Here is a 27149-nt window from a genome sequence, read left to right as displayed (position 1 = left end):
ATGAGGGACCACTATGAATGTACATATATCATCTTACCATGAAGCCCATCATGCTTCTGTTTCTGTGATTTTGCAAAACTTCCCAGAGTTCTTCTTATGTGAGGAGAATTAGTAATAACCATGAACTATGAAACAAGAAATAGGCGTGAAAACAAAGGTGTGATTTAATAAGCTTCCAGGGAGCAATAACTATCAGCTAAAGCAGTAATGATGCAGGGTTAATGGTCCAAGTAATGAATGACATTCTTCCCTCCTCTAGTACTATTGGACTTGCTAAAAGATGCCCTGTAATTCCTCATTGTCACCCAGGATTCTTTTAAAGCGTGTAATGTGTGTGTGATGACTTAGCTGCCCTGTCACTAGTATTGATGTCTATCAAACAGTTCTTTCTTCAGAAACTTGTCTCTGGATGAGTTTGATTTCTAGGTGCTCCCCTCCCATTCCTCCTTTCCTGTGGCATCCTTCTGTTTTCTTCTCATTTCTGAGTTTGCCCCTCTTATGAAGGTAGGATGCATTAACAGTAGCTCTTCATCTCCTGAGAAGTTAGATAGACATATGTCAATTAAGAGAAAAAGAAGTTTGTGTACATTTCAGTAAATGTTGGTTTAGAAGAAACACAAAATCTACATTGATTAAGAAATTCTCGAAAAAGTAAATTAACTGCCCAGACCTGATAAGATGATCAACCCTATTCCACTTCTGTATAAGATAATAAGAAAATTAAGGACATCCACTATGGCTACATAGTACCTATCTATACCAATACCTGAAAAAGAATTTCCTTTGTCATGTTGCTGACAAGTGGTCATCTCGCCATTGTTTGAAGACTTCTAGGGAGGCAGTAACTCATCATCCACCATAGTTATTTATTCTACTTTGGAATATCCCTAATTGTTAGGAAGTTTTTCTAGACCTCAATCCTAAATTTCTTCCTTTGCTACCATCCAACCCTTTGACTTCAAATAATCCAAGGATCTTTTCACTACACCACAATAGAGTTCATTATCAATGGTGAGGAACTGCATGAAAAAATTATTCCAATTGTTGACCCACTTCACAAATACAAGATGGGGGAAACACAGCTAGACAGCAGTGCATCTGAAAAAGATCTGGGGACCTTAGTGAACACAAGTTCACTTGGCCCCAGTTCTGTTTTCAGGGACAAAGCTCCCTGTTCTCTATGACACGTTTTTAAATACTTGAACATAGCTATAATGGCTCTCCTAAGTCTTCTCTTCTTCAGGCTAAAAATCTCCTGTTCCTTCAACCAGTTGTCATAGGGTATGAACTCAAGGTTGTTTGCCATCTTAGGTGCCCTTCTCTGGCCACTTACCAGCTTATCAGTGTTCTTTCTCTCATGAAGCACCTGGAACTAAACATAGTGCTCTAAATGTGGCCTAATTACGAGGCAAAGTATAGCTGTATAATCACCATTTAGTAAATGCTATGCTATCTCTATAGCTTTCTTGACTGCTTTATTCCACTATTGACACATTAAGCTTGTGTTCACTAAGGTCCTCAGATCTTTTTCACATGCACTACTATCTAGCTGTGTTTCCCCCATCTTGTATTTGTGAAGTGGGTCGTCAGTGGCAATAATATTTGCATGCCATTCCTCACCATGGATAATGAACTGCATTGTGGTGTAGTGAAAAGATCTTTGGATTATTTGGAGTCAGAGGGCCTGGGTTCAAATCCCAGTTTTGGTACCTTACTATCTTTGTGACCTCAGGCAAATCACTTAAACACCCCGGGCCTCAGTTTCCTTATCTGTGAAAGGAGGAGGTTGGACTAGAAGATAAATAAGGTCCCTTCTAGGGCTAAATTGATGACCCTAGAAGAGCATTAGACAAAGGCAAGATAAAATGCAACTATTTAAGCATCATTGACTAATGTGACTTGGTCACTTGGAAAATAATAAGAGATCAATACATGGTGTTTCTTGTAGTCCTGACACCTCTTCGTAAGTAAATAGACAGATTCTTTACCATACTGCCCAACTGGTAAACTTAACCAGGAAGATATTTTGGCAAATATACTTAAAAGGAACCTTGCAACTTAAATTTTTTCTTATTGTGAGTAGAAATTTCTTTGTTCCGAGTATTCACTACTTTTTTTAGTGAATTTTTGCCTAGATCATTCAGAATTCTCTTAGTTACATAGACTGAATGTTTAGTGTGATTTTTCCTATAAACATAATACATAAACATATGTTTAAAAAATGAAATTAGCCACAGCCGGGGCTGTGGTATGAGTTCAGTCAAACATTCAGTTCATCTACATGAGTAGTAGAAATTATGATAATTGCAGAACATAGATCACATAGATAAACCACTAAAGCGTTCCTTCATTCTGCCCACTGAACCATCGGGTTTTTAGAAGGTTAGCAACCCCACAGGGAAATGTGTAATATTTCATCTATTTCAATACAAATATTTCCCTACTTATATGCAAGATTCATAGTGAACTTTATGTATATATGCATACATACATATACATACATATACCTATACATATGCATACATATACCCATACATACATACACATACATATACATACATACATACCTGCATATATATACACATGTAGTCTATGTGTAACTCTGCCCTGAGAATGGCCTGTGGGTCTAGGGTTCTAAAGAGATTACGGTTAATGAGTATTTTACTATTGGCAAGATGAGAGTTTGTTTTTTAAAATCCAGAAATGTAATTTCTCTACCAGAAATAGATAGGATAAATGATTTACAGATTGTGGTTTCAGAGTATGGAGGGATTAAGTGGTTTACGCATGGTCACATTGCCAGTATATATCAGAAGTGTGACTTGAGCCCAGATCTTTCTGACTCCAAGTTGGACCCTGCTCCCTACTGACTATATCATGCTGACTTGTACAATGCTAGTACCCCTTCGTCAACTCTTGATTATTTTATAAATTTTTTATATGGTTACAGGTTATTCAAGTTCATTTCTTCTCATGCTCTTAGTTTCCTCTATCCATTTCACTTTTCATTAGGATAAATGATGATTAAATAAAAAAAGGATAAATGATGATTGATACAGAAGATTAAAATCACCTTTTTTGCATAGTAGTGTCTGATGAAGAGATGATGGCCATTGGAGGGGGTGAGCCAAAAATATTGGGGTTAAAATACAGATCTCATGAGAAATTGTTGTAGATTTTTTTATGATCTCCAAGCCTATCATTATCATGGAACAGCCAATATTTGGCTCTGCATCTTTAACTTTTGTTGGTGAGAGGGCTAGAATTGAAGACAGAGGACTTCATACCTCTCACACTATCTTTGTGATCTAGGGCAAACAACTTAATCTCTCTAGATATCAGTTCCTCATCTATGAAATGAGGGGTTCAGACTAGACAGCCTCTAAAGGCAGACCCTTTGAGCTCTAAATCTATCATCTTATGAATGGGTTTGCTACCATCAGATGCATGATTATTGTGGAATTACTAAGTGTGGGAAGAACTAATAACTGAGTAGAGCAATATAGAAGTTTTGGCTCATCTATTGTGGTTGGTAAAATGTAATTTGTTTTAATGTATTTCAGAATTTCAACAAATGAACATCACATCTCCAAAGTTCGTTGTGAAACCAAGACTAAAAAGAAGTAAAAGGCAGGTAGGCATGTGCCAATACATGTAATTACCTTGGCAACTGCTGATTTTGTGAACTCAAACCATGTCTCTATGAAATGAGTGAGTACTTGTTGATCAATGTGTTTAACAGTGCTAAACAAAGATACTACTATGAGAATGCTTAAACAATATTATTTGGTAATAATTATGAAGGTGGTGATGGAGGAGAAGGAGAAGCAGAAGAAATCATGGGAATTTAGAATTTTAGGAATTGTAAGGGACTTCAGTGGCCACCTCATCCTACATTACTCCAACGGAAATCCAGGCTACAACATACCAGACAAGTGGTCTTCCAGAGTCCTAAGAACCTCTGAAGAAGAGGGATTTCAAGATGATTTCCACAAGATTGCAGATCATGTAGTTGGCAGATCTAGGCTGAAGAATTCATAGTCTGACTGTAAATCCTGGGGTCATACTAAGAGAAGTCTCATCTGTAGAGCATGACTTCAAATTCTGACCTCCTTCTTCCAAAAAAAGTTGGGAGATGGGAATTATGAATTGAGATTAGTGATATCACCAAAACACTCCCTACTGCAGTGATGATTATGGTTCTCACTTAAAAACAAGTAATAGGATTTTTTTATTCTGTCATCTTGGAACTCTGCTCTGGTCTACATAATGAGGTCTGCCTAGCTGGTATTTCTATTTCTGTTGCACCTTGACCTTGAGAATGCACATCAGAACCTCAAGTTATTATGATCTCATTAGGTCTTATTGCTCTCCAGTAAAGAAAGCCAGAATTTAAACCTACTGAACACGATCTTATATTTAATGGTCTTTGGAGGGAAGTGGGATTGGGGAAATGCATTCCTAGTTAGACGAAGCAGGTTAGAGAGAAAAATTGAAATCAATTAAGGTAATAATAGCAGGTAACATTTATGTACCGTGAGGTTGCCAAAGCCAACATATAAATCAGATGTTGTTGCATCTGATCCTGGTGACAGCACAGTGAGGTACAGATAGTGTCACCCTCCTTGTGTAGGTAAGGAGATCGTGGTTCAGAGAGGTTTAGGAACTTGGTGATCACAAGCTAGTGAGAACCAAAGCCAACATATAAGACAAATATTGTTTCATCTGATCCTCGTGACGGCACAATGAGGTACAGATAGTGTCACCCTCCTTGTGTAGATAAGGAGATCGTGGTTCAGAGAGGTTTAGGAACTTGGTGATCACAAGCTAGTGAGAACCAAAGCCAACATATAAGACAAATATTGTTTCATCTGATCCTGGTGACAGCACAGTGAGGTACAGATAGTGTCACCCTCCTTGTGTAGGTAAGGAGATCGTGGTTCAGAGAGGTTTAGGAACTTGGTGATCACAAGCTAGCAAGAACCAAAGCCAACATATAAGACAAATATTGTTTCATCTGATCCTGGTGACAGCACAGTGAGGTACAGATAGTGTCACCCTCCTTGTGTAGGTAAGGAGATCGTGGTTCAGAGAGGTTTAGGAACTTGGTGATCACAAGCTAGTGAGAACCAAAGCCAACATATAAGACAAATATTGTTTCATCTGATCCTTATGACAGCACAGTGAGGTACAGATAGTGTCACCCTCCTTGTGTAGGTAAGGAGATCGTGGTTCAGAGAGGTTTAGGAACTTGGTGACCACAAGCTAGCGAGAACCAGAGGCGGAACTCACGTTTCTCTTGACTCTAAGTTCAACATTCTTTCCACTATACCATACTTCCTTTCTGAGGTGGAGGCAAAATTACCCCCATGAAATTTTAAAGTTGGAAGGAAACTTAGAGATCATCTGATCCGGCCCCCTCATTTTTACACATGAGGACGCGGAGGGCCTCAAAAGGTGAGGCTTGTCCAAATCACTCAGCCAGCTACTGGCAAAGCTTGGCCTAGAACTTCGGTTGCTGGTTCAGAGGAAGAAATCTCTCATTGTCTGGAGTTCATAAGGTCATAAATTAATAGCTGGAAAGCATCTTATGTCTTAGGATATCCAAACTCTTCATTTTACAGGTGAGGACATTGAGGTAACCTGAGCTGCTGAGGCATTACAAAGGTTATGCAAGGCCTAGTGGGCATTCCTCCTGACATTATTAAAAATGAAATTTACAGGGACAGGCCACTTTATTAACTTGTCCTGTCCCGGCCCCATCTTCCACAAAAACATAATTAGAAAGAAGCTTTGCTATGGGCCTTCTGAAAACCAAATTTTTTGAGGAGTTCCATCTGACTATATTTAATGTAACTCTTTTGTTTTTAATCCTAGAAGTTCTATCTGCATTTCTCTATTAATTCTAAACCATTATTTCATCTAACATTTACCTATACAATTTTAATCAGTTTTAGTTTTATTACTGATACTCGATTATTGATATTATTGATTTAGTTTTATTATTGATATTAATAATATTGATATTAATTATGAAAATTAATTAGTTCATGTACATTAAGGTGGAAGACTCTATGTGAATTGATATGTTGTTTTATTCTCATATATGAATGATTACTGTGTTTATTCTCTTGATGTTACGTAGTGTATATACACAATCTTTGGCTCTGAATAGAAGAAAAACATATAAAAACCCCCCCCCAGAGACCCCATTATCATTTGCTGTTTATTTCTCCCATCTTGATGTTGTTCTACAGGTTAATTTTTCCCAAGGCTTATTTAGAAATCTGCGTTAAAAAAATTATTATCTTGTCATTTGGAACCCTCTGCAGCATGGCACCATCTTGTTTTCTCTGCTGTATACTACTATTCTCTTTAGAACATAAAACTTCTTATAGGCAGAGACTGTCTTTGTGTCCTTACCACCTAGCTTAGCGCCTGACACACTAGGCACTTGATAAATGCTTGTTAATGGATTGATTGATGGTACTTTGTGTACCAGCTGAGCTGGACTACTAACCATTCTCTGTGCTGTAGCTTCCTGCCTGTGCTCATACTGTTCTTTAGGCCTGGCCTGACTTTTATATTCCTCACCATCCACCCAATGAATTCCCAGACATACTTAATAGCCCAGCTCCCATGCCACTCCCTCCAAGATTTCTCTGATGTTCACTCCAGCCCTTCTGTTACTAGAGCTAATAATAGTATGTCCTCTCTCAGAACTCATCTAGCACTATGGTGATTTTTGTCTAGTGCACTTCGTATCTTGTTAACGTTCAGTTGTTTTCAATCATGTCCAACTTTTCATGACCCCATTTGGGGTTTTCGTGGCAAAGATACTAGAGTGGTTTGCCATTTCCTTCTCCAGCTCACTTTACAGATGAGGAAACTGAGGAAACCAGGGCCAAGTGACTTGCCCAGAGTCACATAGCTAGGCGGTATCTGAGGCTGGATTTGAATTGGGGAAGATCAGTCTTCCTGACTCCAAGTGGGCACTCTGTGCACTATGGCACCACCTAGCTGCCCCACTTAGACTCTATCATATGGTATCAGCGTGATTTTTGTATTTGCATCATATCCCCTTATTAGACAGTAATCTTTCCTCTGTCTCCCTCCAGATTCATTGTTCTGCACATAGTAAGTATTTAATAAATGTTTGTTGATGTTGTTTGATGTTTCTGCAGCTTCGTCGTCATCCACGCAATGTAGAAGAGGAAACAAAGTATGTTGAACTGATGATAGTGAATGATCACCTAATGGTAGGACTTATTCTTCATTTGAAATTTATGTATGCTGTAGGCTAAGGATGGCGACAAGTCCTGTGGAGGCTAGAAGTGAAGCCTTGAATGTTGTAACTAAAGAGGGTGCTGACTATGGTCAATGTGTAACCCCAGTCCTATATTCTCCAGCAGTAAAGGCAGTTCAGTTGTGTTCCTAAATGGAAGAAAACGCTAGCCACATTGAATGTAATGTCATGACCAGGACCACGGTCACGGTATGTGACATCATGGATATAATGGAAATAGGACTGAGTCTGAAGTCAGAAGACCTAAGTTTCTGTCCTTCTTCTGCCGCTCATTGTGACTTGGGTCAAATCATCTCACCTTGATGTAAATGAGGGGATAAACTCATTGATCCTAAAGATCCCTTCCGCATCTAAATCCTAAAGCTCACTTCAGATGGGCTTGAGTGGAATTAGTGTTGATGTGTGCATTTCCTTTAAAATTAGATTAAAAAAATAATTTTGTTGTTGTTCAGTCATGTTTGACTCTTTATGATGCCATTTGGGCTTTTTTTGGCAAAGATACTGGAGAAGTTGGCCATTTCCTTCTCCAGATCATTTTACAGATGAGGAAACTGAGGTAAACAGGGTTAAATTACTTGCCCAGGGTCACACAGCTAGTAACTGCCTGAGGCCAGATTTGAACTGATGAAGGTGAGTCTTCCTCACTCCGAGCCCAGTACTTTATCCGCTGTGCCACCTAGCTGCCCTAAATAAAATAATACTTCAATATATAAATGTATCTTCAACCCCATAGTTTCACATGAAATAAAACAATACTTCAATATTTAAATAGATCTTCAGTCTCATGGTTTTACATACTCCCTCCATCAGGGCAATTTGCAAACCCATCATTGTCTTTTGATTTTGTGCAATTCTTTTCCATCCTTTTTTCCAAAAATTCCCCACAACATATCTACCCAACATATTGGAGACATTTTGTAGGTAGAATTTAGGGTGTCAATGTAGGTAGAATTTAGGATGTCCATCTGTTGTTGGTTTTTCTTGCTATATGACTGGACCATCTTCCTTCATATAGTTATCATATGCTTCCTTGAAAATATCCCTTATATCTCTTTTTGCCAAGAGGTTTTCATAGGAAGTATGTTTTCTATTTTTTCCGACACGTGTCTTTCCATTATTCTTTAGGTCATGTTCCACTTTGATTCTTTGGAGAATATTGTATTCTAATATTCACAATCGTACATCATCACAATGCAATGTTTGTGTTAAAAAGATGGGTTTTGTGGCAGCCTAGCATTGTTAAATACACTGCAGTTTCCTCCTACTAGTTCTGGGCTCAGCTCATTGTCCACATGCAGGATTTGCCATATACATACATATATATGTGTATATATACATACATACATACATATGTATATATACATACATACATACACACACATATATATACATATATGTATATGTATATATGTATATATATATATATATGGTGACCTACTAACTCAATGGACTGGCTATTCAACTTTGTGTCATAGTCAGGACCATTGGTGTTTTCATAAATTTTGTTTTTCTGTGTGGATTGTCACTCAAAATTTCTTTTGAGTAATATGGATCTCATTGAGGAGGGCTCATAATGTTCTGGGGCTGGATGCAATCAGCATAATGCCAGGAGCAAATAGAAGTATTTGGAAGACCTCACCATCTACAGGGAGTTCCACTTCCATCTCTACCTTGTACAAGATAATCTCCTTGACAGTGATGACTATACATCTTTGTGGAACATACACACCCCTGTTTTATGCCTTTCTTGATATTAATAAACAGTGGGATGTTGAATAGGATTATTGTTCTATGGTGGCACTTATCAAGGGACCTTACGTAAACTTAGCATCTATATGAGAGATTCATTGTTGGAAGAGAACCTTTGATATTTTGTCTTTCTCTGTTGAATCAAATGCAGTTTTTGCCATCCACAAACAATAAATGCTATACTCTCTTGTATTCGCTGCATCACATGACTGTAAGTTGTGGTTTGCTATAGCAAAACTGTTGGTGAAAACCGGCCCATTCTTTTTTCATATTTTCTACCAAAAATTCTCTCTCTCTCTCTCTCTCTCTCTCTCACTCTCTCTCTCTCCCTCTCTCCATGTGTGTGTATAAATATATATATATATATGTATATGTATATATACATATATATATATATATATGTAGTTCATCCTCATAGAGTTATGAAGATGACCAAGTAGAAATATGGGTCAATGGTTACTGATGTCTTCTTGATCATCTTTTAAAGAAATTAGTATTATACACAATTTCTCCCATTCTTTGGTATCTATCTCCCCTTCCCTGACATACCTTGTAATATGACCCCTTAACACTTTTAAGCACCCAGCATTGATTCTTCAGCCTGTTCTTGATCTGATCTCCCTTCTCTTTCTGACTGTCTTGAGTACCACATCAGCTTTCTCATATAGCATAGTAGGGATTAAGAGCTACTTGAGGTCTTCTCTAGGTTAGTGGTTCTTAACCTGGGGTCCATCTGTGGACAGATTTCAGGGTGTCCATGAACTTGATTGTGAAAGAATTACAGCTTTATTTTCACTAACCTCTAACTGGAATTCAGCATTTCCTTCAATTATTTTAAACTTTACTCTGAGGTATCATAGGTTTTACTAGAATGCCAAAGGGATGTCTAACAAAAAAAGTTAAGAACACTTGCCCTGAGTGTTTTCATATTTTGTGGGTGCAGTACAAAATTCAGCCTCCCTGTTTGTCATCTGTCATTCTTGCTATATGAATGATCCATCTCCTTTTGATTGTATATTTCCTTGAAGATATCCCTTATGTCATTTGTTATATATAAATAATCATAGGAAATAATTTGAAGCCTATATATATCCTTCCATTGAGGGAGCTAGGTGGCTCAGTGGATGAAATCCAAGCCTGGAGTCAGGACGGCTCATCTTCCTGAGTTCAAATATGGCCTCAGACACTTAGAAGCTGTGCGACACTAGGCAAGTCACTAACCCTGTTTGCCTCAGTTCCTCATCTGTAAAAAGAGCTAGAGAAGGAAACAGCAAACTACTCCAGGATCTTTACCAAGAAAACCCCAAATGGGGTCACAAAGAGTCGGACACGGCCAAAAAAACTGAACAACGACAAAAACATCTTTCCATTGCCCACTGGGCCAAATGTGGTGATTCCATTTTTAACAATAATGAAAATACACGTTAGCGTGTCTGGTCCCTATTGTATCTTTTCTTGCTGCTATTTTTATAATTGGATGCATTCGCTGTTTGGATTGTTATGGCTCTGTTTGGTCTCGTCAAGTTTTCTGTCGATTTGTCTCCTTCCACTGCCATGCACTGGTTTGTGAAATGATATTGCTTATGAGAACTGCTGTTCTCAATTGTGTTTTACAACTGAGTTTATATTCTAAACTGATGTCGCCCTTGGCTGTCATCACGCTGGAATGACATTAGATGTTTGCTGGCTAAGGGGGTTTGGAGACTCTTTTGGCCTCCTCCCTTGGCAGCTGTTTCTATTGTTCTAAGCTTTTGTAAGAATTGGTGACTTTGCCTTCTTCCATTCCCATGATGGCTTATTTAAATAGGTACAGTTGGACTTGTTGCTGTTGTTTATAGTACCTTCTTCTCACCTTTATTCTTTTTTTTCCTGATCTGATGTTGACTTTAACTTTTATTCTGAGTGTATACAGGTAGTTATTTCTAAAATGATTACCACATCAGCCACCAATCATTTCCCATAGGTTAAAATGTAGTCCATTTCAGTGTGTGTGTGTGTGTGTGTGTGTGTGTGTGTTGATATTTTGTACTCACCATATCTAGGACCCTCTGACTTTCTTCTGGAAGTATTTATAATACATACCCAAAAGGTTTCTGAGTATTTACAAGAATTTAGCCTCTATCAGTTCTCAAACCTGAGCCATATTTTCTGACATAGTTTTCATTGTCTTCCCCTGTGCCCTTCTTCACATTGAAGTCTCTTCGTATAAAGCATATACTGGCCTGGTTTGAAGGGTCTTATTAAATTCTTCAAGGTATTTCTTTATTTCTTCTGCAACAGCTGTTGGTGCTTAATCCACAATTATCTTCATGGTGGTCTTTTTTTATTATGATTTTGCTTCTCCCAGCAGAACGTATAAGACATCTTTCCATCGAGCTGCAATTTCCTCTTGTTTTCTGGCTTTAGTGTGAGAATATCTACATTGACATCACTCAGTTCTACCAGCATTATGTCAGTTGGTTGTTCACTGTACAAAGATTTCTCATTTAGAATACCAACAGCTAAGTTTATGTTTATAGATGTCTGAAATTATAGCACCCCTTCCTCTTCTTCTACCACTGTGTGCAGAAAAACAAAGGGACACACAGGATTGAAGGCTAGTTTGTTTAATTTTCAAGAAATATTCAGCAATGTCCACATTTCTCAATGTCACCTGATGAATTCAGGTCCAGAGATGTATTGATTCACTGTGAGACTATGAATTAAAATGTTGGAGTTAAAGGGGAAATACTTTTTGCTAGTGAACTTCATAGAACAACTCTCTCCCTCTTTTTACATACACACACACACACTTTAGAATGTAAATTCTCTGATGGCAGGGACTGTTTTATTTTTAACTTCATATCCTTAGGGATGAGCACAGTATTGGTAGAGGGAGTATCCAGATGAGAAAACTGCCAATGTAGGTTAGCGTCTTCTCAGTCTTTTATAGTCTTAGAAGGTTGCCTAGAATGCCGAGAGGTTGACTGACTTGCCTCTCTGTGTCAGAGCCACGACTCACACCCAGGTCCTTCTAGCTTTGATCCCAGCCCTCATCCCATGATCCCAAACTGCCTCTTGTAGATTTGCTAAGAGTCTTTTTTTGTCTGGACCCATGATTTCACTGATGTGATGAACTCATATTGTGGAAACTACTCCCATCAACATAGATCAACAATTCATCTCTGATTTATATTGTATGTAACAATATATCATTTATAGTATATGTAATTTACATAATTAGAGAAATGCCTGGGACCCTGAGAGTTTAAATAATTTGCCCGGGGTTACATGGCTAGAATATATCAGAGGCCGAGCTTGACCACATCTTCTTCACTCTAAAGCTAGCCCTCTATCCATTACATAATACTATTCCTGATTTTGATATTATAATTTTAAAAAAACAACTCAACTTTTGCCTGCTTTTTAAAAAAAATCAGAGTGGTTACTCCTACTAGTGTGGGATTGTTCCCTGAGATTACTAGAAAATGTTTCTGGGATTTTCAGACCAGCCTTCTTTCCCAATCATAGTCATTTATCAGTTATAGGGCCTTAGAAATAGAAGGATAGAGATCATCTTATACAGTCTTCTCTTTTTACAGACGAGGAAGCTGAGGCAAAATTTTTCACCCGGTGTCCCACAACCACAAGAGCAGGACTAGAGCCCCAGTCTCTTGAAATATAGACCTAGTGCCCACTTTCCACTAGCCCATGATATCTCTATTCTGCTGGGTGGAAATGTCTTTTAGAAATCTAGTTTAACTTTAAAACTTGCATCAATACTATAATTTCTAATCATATTCACGTTTTCTGGCTACACCTTAGAGATGCTGATTTATTGATGCTTGACTTCAGAAACGCTTCACTTATTTTCTTTCATTTTCAGTTTAAAAAACATCGGCTCTCGGTAATGCATACAAACACCTATGCTAAATCCGTGGTGAACATGGCAGATTTAGTAAGTATAAATCCAGTTAAATGCAATTCTCAATAAGTTCTAAATCACACTGACTAATGATGTAAATAGTATGTCTTGTTCTTTCGTATTGTAACTGGTGTGGATGATGGAGATTTCAAATGAAATCATGTGCTTCTCTGAAGTTTCTGGTAACCTCTTAATAGGCTTCCTAAACCCAAGTGTGTGACTGGGAAGATGATCAAAAGGAGATCAAGCCTAATGAGTTTATGGCTGTAATCCCTTCTGTAGATTCCACCCAGAATAAAGACAGGGGTTGATTCCCTTGCTAAAGGGCCACCCCAAATAAAGAACCCCAGAGATAGAGCCAGGCTCCTTCCGTGTGACAATGAGCACAAGACAGGGGCTGATACCTAGACCTCTGGTTCATGTGTTCTCAGCTATCATGGCTTACCTCTAAGGTTCACATACCCATGGTTTCTCCAAAGCTTTTTAATAGCCATTGTTGGGTAGAATGGTTTACCGTGGGATTCTTCATTATTCTAGTGTTCTTCAGGGAAGCTTTAGACTGCCCTATACGCTGCCTAAGATGCCAGCAAAGGAACACAGATTGGTTCCCTTATTAACAATGTCAGGTCACATCATAACAAAATCCTTAACTATTGTTCCCTGGTGTGTGATTTGTCATTGTGTTACTTTGGAGAAATATATGGAAATTAGAGAAAAGATACATTCCAATCCCCACCATTTTTCCCTCTCAAAATCAGTAGAGAATCCTTTTCTGCAGTCTTCTCTCTCACTCCTCTCTCCACTCCATCCATTTAAAACTCAAGAGGCTTCCCACCTCTAAAGGGTTTCCTCTAGACTTATTCATGTGTCCTTTGATATTACAACTTGTGTGTTCATTTCATTAATATACTAGATCTATAAGGAACAACTTAAGACAAGGATAGTGTTGGTTGCCATGGAAACCTGGGCAGCTGACAACAAGTTCACCATATCTGAAAAACCGCTGACGACCCTACGTGAGTTCATGAAATATCGGAAGGATTTTATCAAAGAGAAAAGTGATGCCGTCCACCTTTTCTCGTATGTCATTTCACATCATGTTTTACTGCTTTCTTTGGGTTGTTCCTTTTTGAATCCATTGCTATTTGTGACTGAGGTGTATCTTTGCCCCCACCCAAATTAAATAATTAAGAATAACTCTGTCAAAGCTATTTGGGTAACTTGGAGATTGGGGGATTTAAATGCATAGATTCTATTGTTTTTCACGTAAAGTCAAAGAGTCTTAATTTCAAGGTATTTTTAATGAATAACAGACTTTCATTTTTGTGTGTGCTTGTGTTTGTATCCCAAATGACCATCACAATTCCTAGCGCATGGTAGGAAGTTAATAAATGCTTATCGAATGATCCATTAATATCTTTACTTTCATTTATCCAATGTCCACATAGTTAGGTTTCACAAGAGTGGGTTCTCTGTGGTATAACATCACACTTCTACCAAATATATTCTTGCACTAAAAGTATGGCCTAGAGTACCTCCCATGAATCTTTTAGGCAACACAGGCTAGTGTTTTTCCTAAGCATGCCCACCTTCTGATACTACTCCTGAAACTTCCCACCTAATGTACAGTACTTGCAGGTCCATTTTGTATTTTTTTTCTTAATTTTCTGAAATTCTTTTGATAGTGAAATGTCAACTTTTTCATATCTATGATAATTTGGAATTGCCATAGAAGTTATTCACTTAATTATTCATTTGTTTGTTTATGTATTTATTCATCCATCTGTCTGCTAATTGGTTTGTTTATTTAGTCATTTTTTGAGACTGGCTCTCACTATCTCACTCAGACCAGAAGGCAATGATCACCCATGAACCAACCTCACTGCTGATTGTGATAGAAGCTTTGTCCTACTCTGTTTCCGACTTGGGCTGTTTCACTCCTCATTAGGTAGCCAGCTGGCCGCCATGCTCCCGGGGGCACCATATTGGTGCCAAACTTCCTGCGAATACATGACCAGCTTTAACCTTGCTGCAGCTCAGAACTCCTAAACTCAAGCCATCCACTAGCCTCTGCATAGAACTATCAGTGTGTGCACTATAGAATTTTTAAGAAAGCATCTTCTAAAATCATCCAAAAAGAATTTCACCGGGAAATGGGGGAGAGAATTCTAAGAGGTGTTCTTCTAATTGAAGATGTTCCTTTTAATGGGCCCACTAGTGAATGATTCGTTCCTTTACGTGTGCATGCATAAAGATCCTTATCTCTCACAGGCTGATGCATCATAGAGTGGTGACTTGCCATGAATGAATAAATGTAGTAAATTAACACTTTGAGGTGCTGTGAAACTGTGGACAGTAAGCAATCTTTGTTTGTTTGTTTCCTTTTCTAAAAGGGGAAGTCGATTTGAGAGTAGCCGAAGTGGGGCGGCTTATATTGGTGGGATTTGCTCGTTGCTGAAAGGAGGAGGAGTGAATGAAGTAGGTGTGCACATCTGGATAATAGAAAGTGGTACCAAGGCCAAAAGGCTTCCCACCATTTAGAACATAATTCCTGAATAGGCCGTCACTTTCAGATGTCAAGTTACCTGTGGTCATTGTTCACTAGTATAGACAATTTAAAGGGCCATGGCGTAGAAGATGGCTGGATTTGGAGTAAGGAAGAGCTGAGTTCAAATTCTACCTCTGACAAGTTATAAGGTGTTTGACCATGAGTAAGTGACTTAACCTTTATGAAACTTCAGACTTAGATTGCTCTCTAAGATTGATCCATAAAAGTATAGATGTCATTTGTCCTGGCACTCCACTGTGGAAATCATAGATCCTTGATGTATTGACATAGAGCACATCATCACTCCAAGGACTGGAAGACACAATGGGGAAACATTATGAAAATCAATCTCTGTTTGCATTGTTCATAGTTACTATGAAAAAAAATTCTACTTAATAATAGCCAACATTTATATAGTTCTATAAGTGCTTTATAAATACAATTTTATTTGATCCTCACAACAACCTCAGCATATAATAATATAATATGCTTTATTATATTATAATATAATAGTAATATATTATTAACATTATATTTTTATATAATAGCGTATAATAATAAGATTGTTATGCTATTATTATGCCTGTTTCCTCCTCACCTGTAGGTGAGGAAACTGATACAAAGGTTGGATGACTCCCACAGTTAGCAAATGTCCGTGGAAGAATTTGAACTGAAGTATTCCTGACTCCAAGTCCAGTGCTCTATCCACTGAGCCACTTAGCTGCCTACTTTTATAAATGATGTAAGAAGCGAATAGCAAAAAAAAGTATATGAAACTTCAGCTCTACCTGTATTCCATAAAGCCTTGTTTATTCCTCAGAAATTTTCAGAAAATTGGATCGTTCTCTGGATGTTGTGATTTGGAATTCACTGACTCCCAGAGAATTTGGCCAGTTCTGAAGGAAAGCTTGACCACTGGCTTTTCATCAGTATTCTCCAAAAGCAGTTTCTCTGAGTAATATAAGGCTGAAATAAGTGGGCTAAGAGAATATCTCCTAGAACCTCTAGAACCATTGGGAGGTCAAGTGTAAATTATATATTCATGCTACTCCCCAGATTTGAAGAATGTTTTTTTTTTCTATCAACCAAGAATGAATTCTAATGCTGCTCTCAATCTCAGGCTTCTTTATATTGCATTTGCATCTGGAGGCAACTGGGTCTTTCCCAATTGGGAATAGGCCAATGAAAGACTCAAGGAAGATTTTCTCTACTCACTTCTACCTGATAGCACCCTAAAGGTCCCATTGTGTTTTTATAGTGAAGTCAGAATTTTCAGTTAGAGACAGGTGTCACCTGGTTTCAGTTTTAGATTAAGGTACCAAACCCAATAGATGAAAGCCAGATTAAACAAAGTAACTAACATCTTACTGTTTCCTTCAGCACAATGCGTGACACATAGTTGGTATATAATAAATGCTTATTAAATTGAATTCTCTCTGAATGCCCAATATTCTATGCCAGCTGGATGTGTTGAGCCTGTGCTGAAGTAAATTCCTGAAATTTATTTAAGCTTGATCATGTTTTGAGATTTTTTTTCTGGTCCACTTTGATAAGAATGATGTTTTATACATTTTGTTGTTTGTTTTTTTTTCCAGTTTGGGAAAACGGATTTAATGGCAGTCACTCTTGCCCAGTCATTAGCACATAATCTTGGTATTTTCTCAGACAAAAGAAAATTAGTAAGCGGTAAGTTTTAGAAAGTTTATATGTCAGTATCAGTAAAGCGTGTGTCAGTAACACTTTACACATAACTTTGTTTGGAAGATACTTTTATAAGCTGAGATTTGGGAATGGGATACTGGAATTCAGATGCCCAACTGAAAGTGTTAGACACTGCAAAGTAAGTAGCCAGGGGGAGGTCATGGTCTTTGGTGAAATAGGAGTAATTAATATTTATGATGTTGGTGGAATAAAATGAAAGTAAAATAAAATAAAATTTTGTAAAATAAAAATGCATGTCTACTATATTGATAAGTTCACAGAACCAATGTAGAACTGTAAATAGAGAGCTGGCCTTGAAGCCAGAAAGAACTGACTTTAAATTCTGCCTTTGATACATATTGCCTGTGTGACCTTGGGCAAGTCAGTCACTTAACCTTTAAGTGTCTAGGCAACTCTCTCTGACTATAAATTTCAGTGAAGGTGCCAACCTGCACTGGCAAAGGGAGTTTTCTCATCTGGGAGTTCTCTTTACTAATGAAATCATAAATCTAGTCCCTATTTCTCAACCCTACTGAAAATTAATAGTAGAAATGAATGATGGTAACTTTAAGGGTAAATTAAGGTCAGGATGCTAATTTTCCAGAAATTGAATGGACAATCCTAACTATGTGGTCAAGGCATGAGATATATGTAATACTTTTTTTAAAAAAAAATGAGTTTATATTTGTAAAGCTATTTAACATGGAAATATCTGCAGACTAGGAATCATTAAGTATGTAATTCAAAACTGAATGCATTCCTTGCTTATTTTAAAATAAAGTTATTATTGTTCGTGGGACCAATAAAATCTGTTTAATAAATAGCTGCCAGGAAGTCAGATCTATCTGTTCATGTGTAATTGAATTTTGTCCATGAATAGTCAGTTTCACAGGTAGCTATACCACAATTTACCTTTATCTGTATTTAGGAGGTGTCATTTCTGCCTTGGCCCAAAGGATGCCCCCCCACCCTACTCCTCACCTCCCTGAATAAGGCTAATATTATCATGTTGTGAAGCTGGTCCCTCTAGGAGTATTTTGATTCTGTTTAACATTTTGTTGGGAATTTAAAATCTTTCGATGAAAAAAAGGGCTTCAATAGGACATTTTGAATGAATATTTGCTTTCATCAGGGTAAAGTGAATACTGAGGAAAAGATGGAATCATAAAAAATTCCAAAATACAGTATTTTAGTTAATGATGTGTAGGGTTTTGGAAGCAGAGGAGCGTATTTGAGGAGAGTCACTATATGCTGTTCATAAGTTAGAAATGTCAGAAAAAATGAATAACAAATCATACTTTTCAAAAGATACTTTGAGGAATGAGAATTAGCTAGAGATCTGTTTTTAAAGTAGAAAACTCTATAACTTATCTACTTGAGATGCAATTTATGTTTTTCTTAGGTGAGTGTAAGTGTGAGGACACGTGGTCTGGATGCATAATGGGAGACACAGGGTAAGTGTTTTCATTTTTTATACCCTCACATAGAAGTGATAAGAAAATCATGCGATATTACTTTCATAGGAATGCTTTACTACTCAAAGTTTTACTTTCTAACCAGAATTAAGATAACTCCAGACAGGAAGCCTCACCATAGGTATTTATGGGAAATCGAATGTTGAACTTAGGGAATGGTCTCTGTGAAGATGATTCAGAGATCCCTGTTCCAGCTCTCAGCGCTGTCCTGAGCTTCGGTCCCATCTGACCAAACTGCCTATTTCAAACCAAGATCACTCACTCAGGGAATTCCGGTAGTTGAGTAGAGTGCTGAAGGAGACTTGGGAATCTAAGGAGCTTAGATAAGGAGGGAGCTCATTTCAGATATGAGGAGACCTTCTGTGCAAAGGATGTAGATGGAAGATGGAATATCTTAGTTTTTAGAAGGTAAATGTGGTGCACCCACACTGTAAGAACGTAAGAGAATCTAGATATACAGGGATGGAGAGGGATGAGAATCAGTCCTAGTGTTTTGATCACAAGCATCTATCAAATGACATCGAGGCAACATTAAAGTTTCAGGAGAGATTGATCTGCCAATAAATGAGCCTCCTCCTCCTCCGGGTAGGGTGTATGTGAGGGGGCGGTTCTGCTGAAGCACATTCAGTTTTGATATAAACTGCTTAAGAAACCTTAAGCTACATCTTTCATGCAAATATAACCCATATGGCTTGAATAAATGTATTGTGGATGAGTGGAAGTTGCCTTTTTCTCTCCCTTTTGAGGGGAATGTATAATATAACTACCAGCAAGGGAGACTAAAGGTACCCAACTACTGTTTCTCTTCTTTCTTTCCAGCTATTACCTCCCAAAAAAGTTCTCTCAGTGCAATGTCGATGAGTATCATGATTTCCTAAATAATGGAGGTGGTGCCTGTCTCTTCAATAAACCATCCAAGGTAAGAAAATAAGCTCCCTCACAGAGTGCAATGCTGAACAGAGACCATTTACTTTCCATCCTTCTGTAGCTCCAGAGATAAAAGATTTCTGGTCGAACCAATGATCCTCATTGTCTAGACAAGGCAAGACACCAGTATCATTCTTTCTAGACCTGCCTGTCCTGGAGCTGGACCTAGAATGATGGGAGGAGGGAAGTAGACTATGGGAAAGGTTCACAAGTGTAAGGGGATGGGGCAAAGACCCATTCGGATTTGACTGGGTAACTGCATATTCAAGGCCCAGGGATATGATTATGAAGGTAGTACAAACAATGACCTTGCCTCCAGAGCTTGGGGTTGTGTCTGTGTTTACTATATTTACTCATCTGTCTACATGAGAGGATAGCAATGACTAAGCTTCGAAAAAATGGGGAACCCTGACCTCCCAGAGCTGTTTGTTTCTTGTTATTGTTAGTGGTGGTGGTGGTTTCAGTTGGACATGTGATTTTACAGGTATAGGGAACTCTTAATGAGGAAATTCTTTCTACCAATTTATCTCAGCACCTGTTCAGAAACTTAATAGCCTTAGAGAGTTTTGGTAATTTTGGGGCAAATAATCATGACAGCTTACAGCCTAAGCTTGGGAGATTAAGAATGGGAAGTATATGGAATCATTTCCATAGGCTAAGGTGAGGTTTCTGAATAAGGGGCCAAAGCCCTGGACTGACCGGATATGGGAATGAATCTGAAGAAAATACCCTGCTAAGGGCATTAGCTAGCCAAACTTTATGCACAGCACTGAGAATCTCCTCTTGGGGATTGGCAAGAAGGTTCACTTTCTGAAAAATTACCATCTTGATTTTATATGAACGAATGTTGACACAGGTTTAGGTCAAGAAAACAACCTCACCTCACATTGCATCCTCAGATGTTTTTGTGTGTGTATGTGTGGTTTTTTTCAAGATGTGGTTTTTAATATTTTCATTAAAAAATACAAATGAAATGAACTCTGTGAGGAGAATCAAACAAAAGAGTCAGGCAAAAAGGCCCAAGTAGATTCTTTTTAATTCTCTGTGTGTGTGTGTGTGTGTGTGTGTGTGTGTGTGTCTTTTCCTGGTGCCTAATAAACAGATTGAGGCTTTACCTCCTTGCAGGGTGGGTGCCAACGCATCTTCCGAGCTGTGTTATTATTCATGCTCTATCTTGCAAGTACTTTACATGATCAAAACCATTGTTCTTATTAAGGAATCAAAACCTCTTGAAGGGGATGCGTAAAGAACTTTCCATACTGTGTCCTTGGCTATAGCTTGTTAAATTCATAGAGAATGCCATGGTCACTTATTAGAGGCGACAGTGGTTCCAGTTATTCTCATCAGGCATTTTGGGTACGTTTACACGTTAAGCTTTGTCCCAGCTCATCGTGTGAATTAGATTTTTGGCCTCTGTCGCTCATGGCTGTACAGGGAACTGCCTAGTAATTATTTCCTCTTTCATTCTGTATCTCTCGCTAGGGAATTTAGAAATTGTATCGCACAGGATTGCAGAACAGCCAAACCCTTTCAGAAACCTCAGGGAGGTGAGGGAATAGAATGAAAGGAAACCCACGGCTGCTTTGAACGGTGAACGAGGCTGAGGGCTTTTTACTGAAATAGCTTTTGTCCTGAGTCCAAAACAAGTGAACAAATGTATCTTTCACCTGTATCACTTGCCCTTTCAGGTTTTCAAAGCTGCCTCACTTAAGAGGGTCGCTTTCAACCTGGAGTGGAAAATAAGGAACAATTACTTCATTTGTGAAGGCAGCATTGGCTGCAAGATTTTTAGATCTGACTATTTATGAAAGGCCACATGTGTATGTCTGAGCGCCCATTGTATCTTTAGTGTGTGTTATATTCCTGACAATTTTTTTTAAAAAATCCTCATTTTCAATTACAAAAATTTATTATTCACCAACTTTTCTTCCTATTTCCATATCAAAGAAAATAAAATGTGGTCAACTGAGTAAAAGTAAGCCAATATTTTTAATGACGAAATAATAATGGCAGAGATAGTATGTGGAATGGTATGATGGACAGGGTGGAATGTAAGCTATTGGAAAGTAAGATTTGTTTCATTCTTGGGATTTATATCTGCAACTCAAAGAACTGATGCATAAAATACATGATCATTGATTGACCCAGACATGTGATTTCATTGGCAGTGCTTGGTGAGGAAACTCCTCTACCAAGACACATGGGCATCTTAATGAGCTGCTGGGCGGCTGAGAGGAGGAGTAGCTTGCCCGGGGTCAGGCTGCCACCTTGGGTCAGAGGCAGGACTTTGAAGCCAGGTGTTTCTCTGCACCTGAGCCTGGCTCGCTAGGTACTACACCATGCTGGCATTTAATTAACGCTTGTTCATTGATTGACCACACCTGATTTCCAGTACCCCTTTTCACAGATGAAGCACCCTTTTCTTATTTTCCATTTCAGATCAAAGGTGGATCTGCTAGGCAGGTCAACTTTACAAACCCTAAACTCACTCATGAAATTCTTTGTTCCTTGGAACAAAGAATTTCATGAGTGAGTTTGGGGTTTTTATTCATTGATTGAGTGATTTTGCATGGGAGGCAGTGCATAGAGAGAGCTAGTGGTGAAGGCCAGAGAACCTCTGTCTCACCTCTGACCTAAACTGATTGTGTGTCCCTGGAACAAGCCTCTTCACCTCTAGGTGCCCCAGGACTCTCTCTAAGAATCTAAGTGGGAGAGAAAGTGGTGACCTACACGAGCAGAGGGTGTTTCCTGGGAGTTCATTAAATTAATAAAATTCACATTTATTTATATATCTTGTCTCCCCTAATAGGCCTTAAACTGCTTTGGGGTCGGGGCAGTTTCATTTTCATCATCAGATACAAAATAGATGCTTAAATGATTGTTGATTGACTGGAGTCAAGCTCTGTGTTCCAATCCTTCCTCAACAAGTCATTTCTTCGCTGAGCCTCAGTTTCTTCCTCTGTAAAATTGGGACAGTAATGTCTGTGATATTTATAGGGCTGTTTTGAGGGTTAAAGTGCATAGAAAGCACTTTGCAAACTTTAAAATGCTATATGAATGTCAGCATCATCAGTTATTATATAATGTAAATAGCTATTGGGCAAAAGTTGTAACTGGCCTCAGGCACATAAAGAATATAGATCTATACAAAGTTAAGTTACTCAAAGGTTCTTAGTCTATCCACAGAACAAATGAAGGACTTTTTGGATAGTCTGAATAGTCTCTACTATTCTGAAGCAAACCCCCTGGACCCGGAGGGGAAAAAAATAGTATCATAAATGTTTGGTATGGAATTTGTAATGGCACGGGTGGGGGAAATTCCAAGTATTAATTCAGTGTAATTTAAGTCAATCATTGGACCATCTAATTCAGATGAACAAATCTAGTTGGCAGAAGCCTCACATAGACATGTGGCTACAACTGAAATGAAAACAGAAATAGTTTGACTCTTGGTCCTAAATTCATAGGACTGAGAGCGGAAAGGACGTAGGAGGTCATTTTATCAGCCCCCTCATTTTACAGGAGATGAAATTGAGGTGCTAAAAATTGAAAAGACATGTCTAAGATCACATGGATAGTAAGGGGTAAATATCAGGATTCAAACCCAGGGCACTGGACTCTGTTTCGAGTGCTTTTCCCATTACACTTCTACTTGAAAAAAATTGCGGTATGTGTGTGTGTCATTGACAGCTTCCATCTGTGCCAAAATCACCTTTATGATTGAGTTTGAATCTCATCTTCCCCTGGATCCTATGAGAGATTTTTAATATTTGGGTTTCCCTCCCACAGTTATTAGATCCTCCCGAGTGTGGCAATGGCTTCATCGAGACTGGAGAAGAATGTGACTGTGGCACACTTGCAGTAAGTACTTGGTGGCGGCCAGACATCCCTGAAATCCCCTGCCTTTCACAGCAGGATGGTAGAAGCATAGAAAAGCATAGACAGTGCTTAGTATAGTTCCTGGTGAGGAAACTCCTTTCCCAAGGCATGTTGGCATCTTAGTGAGCTGCCTGGGCTGCTGAGAGGAGGGGTAGCTTGCCTGAGTCAGGCTGCCATTTTAGGTCAGAGGCAGGACTTTGAAGCCAGGTTTTCCTCTGCACCTGACCCTGTCTTGCTAGGTACTACATCATTCTGGCATTTAATAAACACACACGGAGAAGCTGTTTGGATTTCTCATGGAAAGATGATAATTTGAGAGGGAGAAATAGTGAATTTAATGAGGAATGAGATGCTCTTCTTATGGCATGCGTGGTGCTTTACAAATGTTTATGCTTCTCAGGAGTGTGCCCGGGAAGGAGCAGATTGCTGTAAGAAGTGCACCTTGACGGAAGACGCCCAATGCAGCGATGGTCTCTGCTGTAAAAAGTGCAAGGTACGTGAATCCTAGCTCTCAGCCAATTGACAGGAGGTGATTAATTCACTCCAGATCATGAAGGAGATGAAAGTAGTATTCAATGGGGAGCATGGACGTATTGTTTGAAATTAGGTCTTATTAATATCATTATCGTACATAATTGGAAGCCCGTATTCATTTAACCCACCATCCTTCCCTCTCCTTCTCCTCCTTTCCCTTCCTTGGGACCTGGGTTCCAGGTCCCAGCTCTATTGCTAACTTCTCTTTGTGGTAGAGCAAGTTACTTAACTTCTCATCACTTTAGTTTCCTCTACTGTAAAATAGTCAGTCATTAAGCACCTACTATGTAGCAAGCTCTGTGCTGAAGCACTGGATTACAAAAAGACGCAAAAGACAGTCCTGGTCCTCAGGAGCTCATAACCTAACAGGGGAGACAACATGCAAACAACTATGTACAAACAAGCTGTATATAAGAAAACCAGGAAGTAACTACCAGAGAGAAAGCACTAGAACTAAGAGAGCTTGGGAAAGGCTTCCTGTATAAGATGAGATTTTTATTTTTTTTGTTTTTATTTATGTAATTTATTTAATATTTTTAGTTTTCAACATTGATTTTCATGAGAGTTTGAATTACAAATTTTCTCCCCATTTCTACCCTCTCCCCCACTCCAAGATGGCATATATTCTGGTTGCCCTGTTCCCCAGTCAGCCCTCCCTTCTGTCACCCCACTCCCCCCATCCTCTTTTCCCTTACTTTCTTGTAGGGCAAGATAGATTTCTATGCCCCATTGCCTGTATATCTTATTTCCTAGTTGCATGCAAAAACTTTTCTTAAAACATCTGTTTTTAAAACTTTGAGTTCCAAATTCTCTCCCCTCTTCCCTCCTCACCCACCCTCCCTAAGAAGGCAAGCAATCCAACATAGGCCACATGTGTATCATTATGCAAAACCCTTCCACAATACTCATGTTGTGAAAGGCTAACTATGTTTTGCTCCTTCCTGTGCTATCCCCCTTTATTCAATTTTCTCCCTTGACCCTCTCCCTTTTCGAAAGTGTTTGTTTTTGATTACCTCCTCCCCCTATCTGCCCTCCCTTCTATTGTCCCCCTTTTTTATCTTCTTCATCCTTCTTTCCTGTGGGGTAGGATACCCAATTGAGTGTGTATGTTATTCCCTCCTCAAGTCAAATCCAATGAGAGCAAGATTTACTCATTCCCCCTCACCTGCCCCTTCTTCCCTTCCTACAGAACTGCTTTTGCTTGCCACTTTTATTTGAGATAATTTACCCCATTCTATCTCTCCCTTTCTCCCTCTCTCAATATATTCCTCTCTCATCCCTTAATTTGATTTTATTTTTTTAGATATCATCCCTTCATATTCAACTCATCCTCTGCCCTCTGCATATATATATATATATATATATATATATATATATATACACACACACACAGATATATGTATATATATATGCATGTATGTGTGTATATTCCCTTCAGCTACCCTAATACTGAGATCTCATGAATTATACACATCATCTTTCCATGTAGGAATGTAAACAAAACAGTTCAACTTTAGTAACTCCCATATGATTTCTCTTTCTTGTTTACCTTTTCATGCTTCTCTTCATTCTTGTGTTTGAAAGTCAAATTTTCTATTCAATTCTGGTCTTTTCACTGAGAAAGCTTGAAAGTCCTCTATTTTATTGAAAGTCCATATTTTGCCTTGGAGCATGATACTCAGTTTTGCTGGGTAGGTGATTCTTGGTTTTAATCCTAGCTCCATTGACCTCTGGAATATCATATTCCTAGCCCTTCGATCCCTTAATGTAGAAGCTGCTAGATCTTGTATTATTCTGATTGTGTTTCCACAATACTCAAATTGTTTCTTTCTGGCTGCTTGCAGTATTTTCTCCTTGATCTGGGAGCTCTGGAATTTGGCAACAATATTCCTAGGAGTTTTCTTTTTGGGATCTTTTTCAGGAGGTGATCGGTAGATTCTTTCAATTTCTATTTGACCCTCTGGCTCTAGAATATCAGGGCAGTTCTCCTTGATAATTTCTTGAAAGATGATATCTAGGCTCTTTTTTTGATCATGGCTTTAAAGTAGTCCAATAATTTTTAAATTATCTCTCCTGGCTCTATTTTCCAGGTCAGTGGTTTTTCCAATGAGATATTTTACATTGTCTTCCATTTTTTCATTCCTTTGGTTCTGTTTTATAATATCTTGATTTCTTATCTAGTCACTAGCTTCCACTTGCTCCAATCTAATTTTTTAAGGTGGCATTTTCTTCAGTGGTCTTTTGGACCTCCTTTTCCATTTGGCTAATTCTGCTTTTCAAAGCATTATTCCCCTCATTGGCTTTTTGGAGCTATTTTGCCATTTGAGTTAGTCTATTTTTTAAGGTTTTATTTTCTTCAGTATTTTTTGGGTCTCCTTTAGCCAGTCATTGACTTGTTTTTCATGGTTTTATTGCATCACTCTCATTTCTCTTCCCCTTTTTTCCTCTATTTCTCTAACTTGCTTTTCCAAATCCTTTTTGAGTTCTTCCATAGCCTGAGACCAGTTCATGTTTTACTTGGAGGCTTTTGATGTTGGCTCTTTGACTTTGTTGACTTCTTCTTGCTGTGTGTTTTGGTCTTCTTTGTCACCAAAGAAAGATTCCAAAGTCTGAGTCTGAATCTGAGTCCGTTTTTGCTGTCTGGCCATGTTCCCAGCCAACTTACTTGATCCTTGAGTTTTTTGTTAGGGTATGACTGCTTGTAGAGTATAGAGTACTTTGTCCCAAGCTTGAGGGGCTGTGCTGTTTTTTTCAGGGCTATTTCTACACAGCAAGCTCTGCCACACCAGCGCTACTCCTCCCCCAAGAATCACCAATCCGGACTAGACTCAGATCTAAGCTGGCTCTGCACTCCTGCTCTGATCTGCCACTTACTTCCTCCCGCCAGGTGGGCCTGGGGCTGGAAGCAACTGCAGCCTCAGAGCTGCATCACCTCTGTTGCCACCCGGGGCAGTGGCCAAACCATGAACTCCTTCCACTCTGTCCCAGAAGCTTTTCCCACTAACCTTCTCTGTTGTCTTTGGTGTTTGTGGGTTGAGAAGTCTGGTAACTGTCACAGCTCACTGATTTAGGGTGCTGGGGCCTGTTCTTCCCAGCTCCCAGTCTGGTTGGTCCAGGCACGGCTCA

The 27149-nt window shown here is 38.7% G+C and overlaps 1 protein-coding gene across 1 annotated transcript in view; it reads left to right on the top strand.

Moving 5' to 3' along the window:
* The window catches only part of ADAM22 (ADAM metallopeptidase domain 22), a 268564-nt gene that overhangs the window by 178132 nt on the left and 63283 nt on the right, over positions 1–27149 (top strand). Inside the window, exons 8-17 of the mRNA XM_036759864.1 lie at positions 3564–3634; positions 7185–7259; positions 12921–12992; positions 13873–14039; positions 15353–15437; positions 17103–17193; positions 18611–18662; positions 19503–19602; positions 23400–23471; positions 23890–23982. Coding sequence (XP_036615759.1) covers positions 3564–3634; positions 7185–7259; positions 12921–12992; positions 13873–14039; positions 15353–15437; positions 17103–17193; positions 18611–18662; positions 19503–19602; positions 23400–23471; positions 23890–23982 — 878 coding nt within the window. The remainder of the gene's footprint in view (positions 1–3563; positions 3635–7184; positions 7260–12920; positions 12993–13872; positions 14040–15352; positions 15438–17102; positions 17194–18610; positions 18663–19502; positions 19603–23399; positions 23472–23889; positions 23983–27149) is intronic.

This window comes from Trichosurus vulpecula, chromosome 5 (genome assembly GCF_011100635.1).
Source record: "Trichosurus vulpecula isolate mTriVul1 chromosome 5, mTriVul1.pri, whole genome shotgun sequence".
Lineage (NCBI taxonomy): Eukaryota > Metazoa > Chordata > Mammalia > Diprotodontia > Phalangeridae > Trichosurus > Trichosurus vulpecula.
This window is presented reverse-complemented; position numbering and strand designations above follow the sequence as displayed.